General features: G+C 43.5%; 1 protein-coding gene across 4 annotated transcripts in view; it reads right to left on the reverse strand.

The window, feature by feature from the left end:
- Positions 1-5,811: 5,811 nt before the first annotated feature.
- The window catches only part of LOC139597225 (integrator complex subunit 6-like), a 40,016-nt gene continuing 33,362 nt past the window's right edge, over positions 5,812-12,465 (reverse strand). For 2 of the 4 annotated variants that reach the window (XM_071442287.1, XM_071442286.1), the window contains 7 exons: positions 11,922-12,137; positions 11,318-11,441; positions 10,627-10,769; positions 9,732-9,963; positions 8,725-9,117; positions 7,262-7,355; positions 5,812-6,824 (listed from right to left, as the gene is read on the reverse strand). In XM_071442287.1, the coding sequence (XP_071298388.1) occupies positions 6,725-6,824; positions 7,262-7,355; positions 8,725-9,117; positions 9,732-9,963; positions 10,627-10,769; positions 11,318-11,441; positions 11,922-12,137 (1,302 nt within the window). In that variant the 3' untranslated portion in view covers positions 5,812-6,724. The remainder of the gene's footprint in view (positions 6,825-7,261; positions 7,356-8,724; positions 9,118-9,731; positions 9,964-10,626; positions 10,770-11,317; positions 11,442-11,921; positions 12,138-12,465) is intronic. The other 2 variants (XR_011681547.1, XR_011681546.1) reach the window with 2 other exon arrangements.

Raw genomic sequence — 12,465 nt, forward strand, 5'->3', positions numbered from 1 at the left:
GAGTCGCTGTGACCCCGTTTCACCTGCTGGAAGCCGCAGGCGCTGCCGCAGCAGCAGCAGCAGCTCGGTGAGAGCCCTCCCAGCTCACCGAGCCCCAGCACGCCCTGCCCACATCCAGCTCCTGGCATTCCTGTTCTCTGACACAACTCCTGCGGGAGGGGTGGATGGATGGGATACACTTAAAACAGCCTCTTCCAGAGCTCCCGAGTCCCCCACCGCCTCCTTTTCCACTAATGATCATTTTGGAGAGCAGCTTCTAAGTTCTGTGTGTAGGAAGAGGGAGGAGCCCTGAGCCCAGGGATGCCAGCGGAATTTCAAAATGTGCTTCCACCGAGCTGGGAAAGGAAAGGTGCTGGAGCAGCTCAGGTCAGAAGCCAAACTCTAACAAAGAGGCAGCGCCACCACAAGTGCCAAAAGGCTTGGGCAGCTTCTCTGCAGTCCTCCTACCTTCCTTTCCAAGCTCCTGCTTTTTTCCAGCTCCAGAAGCACACTTCCAGCCAAAAGGCACCCACTGCAGTCACCTCAGTGTGGAAGCAGCAGGGAGCCTGTCCTGCCTCCACCTCACACTGCTCCCATGCCAGACCCAGCTGGCAGGTGGGAGAGCACAGGGAAAAAGGAGCCCACTGACATGTACAAGAGCCCAGCAGCCAGTGTGCTGGTTTGTGGTGGGATTGTACACACCAGGGAAATAATTCAAGTGTGCAAGACCAAATTAGGGCACAGATTTTATAATCATCTTTGTTAGTGACACACTATATGACCTTGGGTAAGTCCCTCCACCCATCTTTAAAGGCACTCTCAGAGGAGAGCCACAAGACTTTAATTAGCAGCCCTAAAAGTGCTCAAGATAGCTTGTCTCTCTTCCAAAATAACCAACTGCAGATGAATTGGAACAATCTTATTTTCAAATTCTGCAAGCAACTGGGATCCAGGCTGCTCTCAGATCAGTCACTTCAACAACATAATCAAAGTTAAATGTGCCAGCTGTGCATGAAGGATTTTAATATGCTGTGCAGACTGGAAAACAGCTCAAAGAATCAATGTTATTTTTCCATGGCTGGGATGTCACTGTCGAACAGCTGCATTATAATCATCTGCAATCAGCAAAATGCCTTTTTTTTAATCACTTTCTAGTCTTGGGGAACAGGGCTCATTTTTATTTCTGTCCTACTTAGGAAAGCACCCTTGATCCCTGAGACACCCAGTGCCAAGGGATCAGGCAGCCAATACAGCAGCGTGCCCTGACCAGACCTGCGGCTGCTCAAACCCCCAGTACCCTGACAGCCTCCTCAGCTCTCAAAGCTGTGCCCAGACAGGAACTGCTCACACTCCTACCACCACCTCAAGGAACAGCAAGTGCATTCCCACAAACCCAGCAAAAATCAGCTCCATTTGCCTGCCTATTGCCACTGATCCAGGACCTGGGATGGTTCCAGAGCAGTCCCTCCCTGTGGAAAAGCTGAGCACAGCCAAGCATCCTCCTCTGCAAGGGCCATCTCTGCACAAGCACATGGGTAACAGCTGCAAGATGAAGCAAGGGGGGAGGTCTCCCAACTTCATCCTTTACAGAAGAAAGAACCTCTGATATATTCTACATATTAAATATTTACAAATACAATTTAACATTAAAATATACACCTGCTCTGGAGTAAATGACAAGAAATAGGCTGACCATGCAAAAAGAGCTTTGCCCTGACAACTACCAAAATGCTTTATAACCCTCTCCTCCTGCTCAGCATCCTGCAGGGCTCTGCTCTAAGTACTTTGTAAATGAGCACACACCACGGGGATCATTCCCAAAAAGCTCTGTTCCTCCTACCAGCTGCTCAGCAGTGGCAAGTGGAGCACTGGGATTCAGCAAATTGCCAAAGGTGTCCAATATTTGAAGGGACATTATGCAAGACTGTTTGCATTAGAGGAGTGACAGTGATGGAGATGACAGCAAGCACATCCAAGTGCCAAGGATCCAGCTACTTCCACTGCAGCTGGAGATGGTCCAGGACTAGGAAACAGCCATCAAATTCCCACTGCAGATGTAAAGATAAAACTTCCCCAAGCTCTCAAAAACATCGTATCTCAAGCAAAAATCTCATCTGAGGTTTCCATTCCACTACCTTTCCCAGGCCAAACTATTCTTCTGGACTTCAATATGAATTGTTTGAGAGCTTCATCCCGAGCTCAAAATCTGAAGAAATATGCAGCTGCTTTGAGCACTTCCCAGCCAGCTCCTGGTGAAGAGCAATTTTCCTTACATGGTACCAGCAATCCCCACTCCTGGCAAAGCTGTGTGGGTGAAGGCATGTGCAGCTCAGTTCTTCCACTGCCTATGGAAACATCCTCCACCATTTACCACAAGGCTGTACAAGTCTGTACAACAATTTAACTCCTTCCTTGGGACATCCATCCTCTGAACCCTGAGTAATCACCTGCTCAAGGCATCAGATCTGTGCTCCCAGGCCTGAAAAGCATCTTGTGCACTTTTAAAATGAAGGTTCTGATATGGAAGAGGTGAAGCTGAACCACCTCCCACAGCACACAAGCAGCACCTGCCTTTTCCACCAACTCTTCCCACAACCCCTGTCTCTGCATTTCCAGCTCCATGGACAACCACAGGGCTCTCCTGCCACGCTGCTTTAGCCACTACCAAGAAACACCACCACATCACAGACTGAGACAAGAAAAACACCAATGCCAAAACCAAGCCAGTCTTTCAGTGATGAAACAACAAGCCAGGCTGCAGCTCAACTGAATGGATAATTTCAGGGAAGTTCAACATTTTTTGTTTAGTCCATCCTCCTTGAAATGATCTCGAGATTCAGATTTAGAATACAGCTTAACAATTCCTGCAGGCCAGAAGATTTTTGCTAAATCCCAAGGCATTCTTCTTCTCCAGTTTCTTCCTTTTCCACTTAGGAGAGACTCCAACTTGTTTTTGCAGACCTGCAAGCAGCAGCTCCTTTTAATTCCAGTGACTAACATCCTTCCTTCAGATCTCTGCCAAACCTCCTGTCTGCCAGATCTGAAGTGTCTTTGGCCTTGTTTTCTGCTTAACTAGGTTGCACATTCTCAAGACAAGCACTCTCAAGTCCATTTGCTAAAGGTGTGATGTTGCCATGTTGCTGGTATGAAACACTGTAATTGAGCTTTACAGGTTTTTTCAACCGTTTGTTCCTGTTAGGTAATGCATTTCTTGTATTTTTCCATCCGAAGTTTCTTAGTAGATACTAAAGAACAGGCCAAAAGAAATGAAACTCAACAGCCTATGCTGCTGCCATTTCAGCCAGGCAGTTTAGAGGAAGAACCAGGAGAAAATTACCAGATGGAAGAAAAACCAAAAAAATAGGTTTGAGGGTTTTTTTTTTTCCCAGTTTCCTGCAAAAGGAGACATAAAATTGCTTGACCACAGCACAGTCAAGCACAGCACAGTAACAGCCTCTGCAGCTGCTATTTTGGAAGATGATAATCACTCTCTAATGCTGGTTAAACCTGGGCAAGAATACACATAAATAAAATAAATACACTGCACCCCCAAAGTGGGAACAGCAGCATCCAACAGACACCTGCCACAGTGACCAGCCTGGGAACTGCATGGCTTAGGAGGAAAAACCCTTGATGTCTACAAGGGAAAAAATAAAGATAACACACACTGAGGAGGCCTAGTTAAGAGAGGGTCAGAAAATGGATGCAGCAGAACTCGCACAGGTATCCAGGCTCCCAAGTACCTCACAACCCTTCCAACCCAAGGAAGGCAAATGCTAAATTTGTTAATTCAGATTGTTAAACAGTGCTCCTTACAGGAAACACAGAGCCACATTTCTTCCCTACTTCCCAACATTCAACTGTGCCACATTATTTCAACCTTACATAAACAAGGGCTCAAACATGTAAGTTTGAGCAAAGCTCAAATGGCTTCCAATTCCAGGATGCATCAATGGACCCCATCCTCTCTCCTGAGCCCTTGCTGAGGGACACTGCTGCTGTGAGAGGCTCAGCTGTCACCCAGGTCACAGTCCTGGGGACACAGCTCTTGCTGCTGGGCTGTGCTCTGTACCAGGCAAGGCCAGGCCTGGCACCAGCGTGGCTCTCCTGGCTGTCCCTGGAGTGCCAGCACAGCTTGGGACCGTGTTTGTCCAGGCATGTCCCACCCACATCCAGCACTGGGGTCTGGTCACAAGGAATTCTCTCCTTTAAGAATCTTCTTAAACCAGCTGTGCTGCTTCCTAAATGAAACATTTCCATGTGGAATTCAGGGCTGTGTGTGCTCTTCATCAACTGCCGCTGCTCCTTTCTCTTCATCTCTGCACTGACAAGCCCTGAGGACATCTTCCTTCCTTCTTATGGAGACTCATGTCCAGTTCACTGTATGATTTCTGCTGCTCTAATATTCTAACTCAAATTCAATCTATTCAGATAAAATAATGGTGAAATCAGGGAAAATTCCCACTGCTTGCACTTGACTATTTTGTAGCTTCTGAGGTGCAAGATTCCAAAGGAGTGCATGGAAGTTACCAGCTCTCTGCAGCTGATTTGGCAGCCAACTCCATCCCACCAAAAGAGCAGATTTACACACTGCCAAGGTCACTAGTGAAAAATATGGCCCCTGCTCAGACACACAATGATCAACTGAGTGTCTCTGGAATCAGTGCTGAAAACTAAAACAGCCATTAACTATATGGAAGAAATCTGTCTCCTCTTATCACCTACTATTTCAAGAATAGCACATTACATGCAACTTGATGCATTCAACCAGGCCATTTTACAACAAGGTATGCACAGTATATCTGACCCTCTGTAAATAAAATCCCTTAGAAGAGTCCAACACTTGGCATGGGATGTCCATCACAGTGACAAACAGCTGCTATATGAAATTTGAAGGAGTAAATCCTCCTTTGTATCATTTCAAGGTATTTGTGGGGTTTTAAAATACTCAATTTTATTCATCGGCACAGATGAATAAAAGTTACTTCTAAGAATCAGGGCAAATTTTAGTAATGCCTTCTCCTATGTCACTTCCTTCATATACACTGTGACAGATTTGCTGCTGCTGTATTTCATTTCCTTCTTGAATTCCATTTCCTTCTTGGATTTCACTGGTGCCATTCCAATGGTCAAACTGCATCTTCCAAGGAAACCAAGGCCACTGCTTGAGAGCGGATGGAAAAGATGTCTCACAGGCTGGCTTGCACTAAAAATACCAGCAGGAACAGAGAAGTACAGGCTCACCATGAGAATCTGTTTCCCTGCCTGGCCAATCCACTGGAATCCCTGGGATATTTCCCCTACTAGGCCAAGAGCACAAGTCAGCACGAGCACAACTTTAACCTGTCTTTTAAAGAAAGCTGTTAGAGGATCAGAGGAGGTTATGAGCAAACAACTGAAAGTACACACTTGTCCCAAGAGCCACTTCATACTGGCACATTACTGGTACTGAACTGCTTTAGGGAGAAAAAAAAAATTAAATACAGGTGGCTTCAGTCTTCTTTGTAAGTTCTGTCATCTATGGAATTGCCTTTGGACAAAATAGTTAAGAGGAACAGAGGAGAGGAAACCAGCTCAGGTAACCAAGGGTTTGGTAAACTGGAACTTATGGCCCTCAAAACTGAGTAAAAATGTGCACCCCAGAGGCCAAGCTGAGTGACACCTGGGCAGCTGCTCCAGGGTACAAACACATTCTGCAGCTAACACCACAAGCTGTATTTGAGGATGTGAAAGACCAGGTTCAGCTGGTTTTACAAAAATATCCTCAGTCTGCTGGTAACAGACAACTTGAGGAACTCAGTGCTGCCCGCTACAGACTCCTCAGATTAGCACTTCTTAAAAATTAATAAAATGGTTTATTTTATATATACATATGTTCAAAAAAATTTATACAGTTAAAATATCAAATTAGTGATCTGGTAACAATACTGTTCAAAATAATCTCTTTTGTATGAACATTAAAATACACGTTTTTAAAAGCGTTTCCTTTTAGTGCTTCCAAAGCACAGCGTGTGCCAAGGCCACCTGAAGAATCTCCGTCCTCCTCACAGGATGAAAGAGAACTGAAGTCGGGGACCTGGGAAGCCTCAGGTGCACTTTCATAATGTCTGCAGACAAAACAGAAGAGAGTCTGAGGTAGATTGTTTAGTGACCATCAGGTGGTAACAGTCACAGGGCTGTCTTTAGCTTTCATTAACACAATAGCAGTTTCTTTACTCTCAATCTACACTGAATCTCAAGTTTAAAGGCATGGCTAGCAGTTCTTGGGAACAAGACCCTTGTCTCTGTGGTGGCAACATGCAATTTTACCAGTGCAGGTGTTTCTGGGAGGGTTTTTTTGGGAACACACGGGCTCTCTCCACGATGCAGACAGTGTGTGCATTTGACAGTGCCCCATTTTAGTGCAACCTGCTGCCTATAGCACGTAAATGTCTAATGACAGCGTTCAAATGAGTAAATTCTCATCACCTGCAGGAGGGGCAGCAATGGTTATTTTCTTCCGCCTGTTGAGCAAAGAGCACCCTCCACAGGAAAAAGCCACACCTTTCATAGCAAATCCTTAAGGTTATAGCCCAGCTTCTGCCGAATCAGGCTCTTAAAGTTAAAGCTCCACTGCTTCTTCTCAGACTGTGACAGTAAAATCACTTGACTGCCGAGATGGTGAGGGCAGCAGCCTCGTCCTCTTCCACTCTTCTGTGGCACAGCAAACTCGTTCCTGGTCCGCATTCGTCCGGCTGGTTCATTATTATCTGCTGTTGACATGATTAACTCTGTTGGGTGGGCTGGTGAAATCTAGTTCCTCTAGTATTCTCTCTAAGTGTTGTATTAAGACCCGTTTTTTAAACCTACAAAAGAAAGGGAGAGCGATATAAGTTTCTTCTTATATTTTTCAACTGAAAAATACAGTTGAACAACTCAAGAATGTTCAGCCATGACAAATCCTATTCCCAGAGGCTCTGTTTCCAGTAGGGAAGAGCTTGCTTTATTGCTGGCATTAGAATGGCCAGAAAATTTAATTTACTACATCTGCCCCTCCCCAACCCACTCGTATTTTGAGTTGGTCTTCAAGAACAACCTGTTATCTCCCTAATTCATATTTAAACTTTAACATCATTTACTACTTAAAAATGTAACAGTAGTAGTTTGACCACTAAAACAATTATAGTTTAAATATGTCAAAACAGAAAATCAGAATACTAGTACTGATAAAGTTTATTATTTACTACCATGATCTAAATTGATATTAAATTTATGACTCTGAGTCATTTCTATCTATACAAACCTTGCTGCTTCCTTGATAGCAAATTCAATGAAATACTTCTGAATTTCCATAGGTCCTTGCACCTCCTCAAGAAGAGAAAATATTTTTTCATAATCTAAAAAAAGAGATAAAAATTCAACCAAGTATTAAAAATGAATGTTGCAGATAAAATTTCAGAAAAGCTGAAGAGGCAAAAAGGAAAAACAAAGCTCAGTTTCATGCATCTCTGTATGATAAAACACATAAGGCAAGAAAAACACCTGCACTAGCTTTAAGAGCAGAACACAGGTGACAGAATAATTTAAAGTAATGCTGCTGATCTGGGAATTCAAATGTGGCACCAAAGATTAAGGTTCTCTTTAAAAAGCAGCAGGTAGGAACATTTATCCTCAGAAAATGCAGGCTGGTAGAGAGAAGCCTCCCATTTCCATGATCACAGTTACACACAGGGCCACCAAACCCTGATCTGGCCTGGAGCCATCATTTCTGCAAGCACAGGTTGCCATTACATCTCCAGAAAGAAAAATTATCAACCCTTAGTGTGAGCACAACACTGTCCCTTTGGTACAAGGTAAATATGTCCACTGAAAAAGAATAAACTGGACATACTAAATCGGACACAAATTTAAAACCAGCATTGTTTCATTATTTCCCATAACTGACCCCTGTATGAATACATTTATGGTGCTGTGACCAAGAGGCTGCTCAGAGTGATGCAGCAAGCAGAGGGAGCACAAATGGTGAGACCTCTGAACAGATTACATATTCCAGTCACTACAATTTAGCTTCTTTCTCTGATGACTACTTGAATTCTGCAGCAAGACAGGTGACTCACACTGAACAGTTTCACTCTGCATCACCATTTACTAGACACGAATTTGGTATAAAATCAGATGAGCCCACTTTGCAGACTGTCACTTTTAGTCTTCAATTCTTAAGAGTTTGCAACTTTTAGTGTTTCATCAGTAATTAGTCTAACAAATTATTTTTAAAAATCACTCTGCTATAAACTGTTACTATTCCTTTTCAAGCATATTCCAAGATGCACAGCCTTACAGAGATGTGTCTTTGCCCTGCAAAAGGGAGTTTTGATGGACACACAGCAACAAGTACACTTTGTGTACACAGGAGCAATGCAGCCTGAGGCAGAGTATTCAGTCTCATTAGATCATTTTAAACAAAACCAAAACCTCTGAAAGGTGCTACCTTTACAGGGCACCTCTTACACCTGTTAGCCTGTCTTCAAGGGCAAACCAGGGTGGACTTGGCACTTGACCTGCCAAGCACAAGTCTAAATATCTAAACTTCAACCCACCTGCCAAGCATTTTCTTCTTTTTTGCCCCTCCATTGCTCATTTATGAGCAACCAGAAACTACTCAAAATCTCAAGTTGTGTATATTGAAAATAGCTCCTTCCTTCCAGGAAAAGTCTTCCCTCTCACACCACATATAATATTTACTACTAAAATAAAGAAGTAACTTACTTCTTCCAGGTTTGCGAACCTCTTTCATCACTTTAATTTTGATGTCAGCATTGCTTCCCTCCAACATGGTAGGTGTTATTTTAAAGGAATTTGGCACAGATTCAGAAGTAGACTCCATGGCCCGCTTTTGGTCATCTCCACTCACACTGTAATTCACAGGCCCTCGAACAAGTGCGTTGGTACCAGGTTTGTGATCCAACCCATCTTCACTTAAACAATTGAATTCAACAGGCAAGGAGTCTAAGTCATTGGGTAACATCTCATCCTCTCCCACAGCAGCTGGAACCACAGGAGCCATTTGCACAGGTAAGCCATCAATTTGCTTCTCCATTGACTGACAATTTTCTGCTTTCTTCTCTCCATTGCCATCTTGGACAACATTGTTACTGGTATCTACAAGTGAAAAATACATATCTTACTGGTGCATAAGTGCATCATCAAAAGAACCAAAGAGAAGTAGTTCTGTATCCTTTTTGTCTAAAGTGCTGTGTAGCAATCTGACAGCACTGGACAACACTTCAATACCTTTATTCAACTGCGGATGTGACCAAGGGAATAGTTCCCCTTGAGCCTGCTGCATCTCCTATCATTACTGCTAAGTCACCATGTTCTGTATTCCTAGTGCAATGTCATGACTCCTAAGTAAACTCATGTCTTCCTTCTCTTCCCTAAACCCACCTAACAGAGTTTTCTTCTGACTCCATTTGCTGCAATAGGTGGGTATGAAAATTCCTATTTGTGGGAAAGGAAACAACTGTATTTTAACTTTCCTTCTTCACCACAGAATACACAAAGAAAAACTAAAAGCTGAGCTGAGATACTTTCTATCTCCAAACCGTTTATTTTAATTTCAGATTTCATGAGCTGTAGCAGCAACCTGTTCACCTAAGCAAACAAAAGAAACCCACTCCTACATAACAGCAACGCACGGACGTGCTGGCAGAACCTTTTCCCTTCCTCCTCAGATCCCCCCACCACCCGAGCTGCTGCACCACACCTCAGCATACCTTTATTAGCTGGGAGCCCCTTGAGGCTCAGGTAGGAGGGGGAGCCAGGAGCAGGGGGTGGCCCCTTGCCCCCAACGTGGTTGGTGACGACGGGCGGTGCCTGCGGGCGCCGCAGCAGCGGGGAGAGGCTGCGCCGCCGCTTCAGCGATGCTGGCGTGTTGGGCTCCCCGGGACGCTTGATCTTGTTCTGGGGCCCGGCCACAAACTCATCGGCCTCATCTATCATCATACCCTGAAAAGGAAGTAATAATTTCAGCAGCAGTACAAAGCAGCAACTGTTTCACCAATCCACTGATGAGTTGAGTCCCTCTGTGCTCAGACTCAAGTGGCTTTCAGAACACTTGACAGCTCTCAGAACAGAGACACCTAACATAAATAGAGAGAGCCCAGTGCCACTCTGTAAAGCAGCACAATTCCATACACATTCCTCTTGGACCACATGGGAGACATCCCTCCTTTCCACAGGCTGCACAGGTTAGCAATATATTGTTGTTGTGGGGGAGAAATTCTATGCACAGATGTTGTCATCTTATTGCAGGGGTTCCATACTGTTGTCTCCTTATTGCTTAAGTTTCGCACCTTCTTGGTGTTTCTTGTGGGCATCTCCTCAGAGCACTGACTCTTTCTTCTTCATAAAGCAGGCAACTGACTCCAGTTCTCCTCTCAACCAACCAACCCACTTTTTTATAGCATCTTCTTCTCGTTGGTTACAGCAGTGGACTGTTAAAAATCAGGCCTGTTCCTAATCTTTGATAATTGGCCCAGCGGCAACTCCTTAGGGTTAAGATTACTTTCTACACTATCTTTTATTTTCTTATATTCTTTCCCCCTACACACAAATAATTTCAAGTTGCATTAACTATAAAGGCACAGCAGGCAGCAAGTCCCCTCCTACCTTCTTGTCCTGTTTAAATGGATTGCCAAATGTATGGAGTCTTTTTGGTTGATCTGGGTCAATTTCCCGAAGAGGTGAAGGCATCATTTTCAGGTATTCCTGGTAATTTCCCATCTGAGCAACAGGAACACTATGAAGGCAGTCTGCAACGGAAACGAGATCTTAATTTAGTCTTAAAATTAAGGCAATATAAACTTCACACCTCAAGTGTTAGCATTAAGAACTTGAACTGATTATTTCTTTTGACTACAGAGGATGAGCTAAGACTACAATTGTGGAAATAAGCCTGGCAAGAGCTGAGCTTAATTGACAGAAGAATAAAAAATGACCAAGTTTAATTTCTATGCCGACAACTGCATCTTTAGACCACCAACACCTCACAAAAAACAAAGAGAGCTCCTCTCTGCCTTAAGCCCTCATCACTTTATAACACATGTCTACTGAACCCTGGTGAATGTGAAAGCTCTCCCATGGAACTTATTTTTAAATTTCAAAGCCAGCATGACATCTTGCATGACAGAAGGCAAAGATTTCCTTCCTTCCCCTTCAGAGTCAAGAAAAGGACATTGTCTGACTCAGCAAGAGATGCAATGGCCACCTCTGCCCCCACACCAAGAACCACTACCTTAAGGAAATAACAAAAATAGCTGTATTCTCTTCAAACTCTTAATGAAGAAATGGGATTCCTTACCTTCATCCTGCCCCAAGATAAGCCTGTGTGTTTTCAGAAGATTGGTTCTCATTCTAGTTAGCTGGTCTAGAAGACTGCGACGAGGAATATCATATGCATTTCTGAATGCCTGTGGCTTCAAATCCTAGTTTTGTAACAAAGTAAGGAACTCTCAGTTAATCCATCAGTTCTCATACATAGAGAAATTCCACTAAGAACTGTAATAACATTAACTTTTGAAAAATATTCTTAAGTAACTTTAGAGCTTCATAGCTGGATACAAGCAGCTCAGTGGCTGTCTTTTCAACACGACCTTATTCAGCATTAGTGCTTTCAGCTCCATTAAGAGTAAGCACATTAATTTGTGGATGAACAACAATAGCTGTCTTTTGCAGAGACTGGCACTTAAAACACAGTAATTTTCATTTACTACCATGGGGTTTTTAAACAGTGTCCCAAAATCAAGTGCAAAAAAATTGCATTTACTCCTCTCGCTCTTTATGTCTACGCTGTACTCATCACAGTTCAGCAAAGGTACTTCCTTCCACACTAAGTCCATAAAAGTTACCCATATAAAACAGATGAGATTAACTGCTTAGTCATGCAAGATCACAGTGCTGTTTACCTTGTTTAAAAGTCCTATGTGGAATCCAGCAAATTCTTTAACATTCATTTCTGACAGTCTCAGTGGAGATTCCCCAGTGATCCCTTGCAGCAGTTGTTTAAAATCCCTACTGTGTACCAAGGAGAGGCCACTGGAGTGATTTTTCACTTTTATTCCAATTTCTTGTGGAACTTTCTTACCCACTGAACCTATTATCCGTTCCGATTCTATTTTTGTCTAAAATGGAATCACACCGTGAGTTAAAGAATCAGCAGGCACTGCACATTTCCAGTACAAAACACACAGTACATTAGCAGAATAAAACTACAAATTTAGTTCCCTGCTACCTACCCAGGGATACATTGGATTACATAGATTAGATCTCAAGCATAAAGAAATCCTAATGTGCGAGCATATGGAAAAATATTTAGCCAGTGTATCTAAATTTATATGCCAGTAGGAGGTCTGTGAATATTCCCTGATTTTGCTGCAAGTCTGTGACTCTTGTGTCCCTGAAGAACCATCTTTAAAGGGAAAGAAAAAACAAAATGGAAGGTAGGATCCT

Source organism: Agelaius tricolor, unplaced genomic scaffold, assembly GCF_023055355.1.
Source record: "Agelaius tricolor isolate 1412-34295 unplaced genomic scaffold, bAgeTri1.0.p SCAF_17, whole genome shotgun sequence".
NCBI lineage: Eukaryota > Metazoa > Chordata > Aves > Passeriformes > Icteridae > Agelaius > Agelaius tricolor.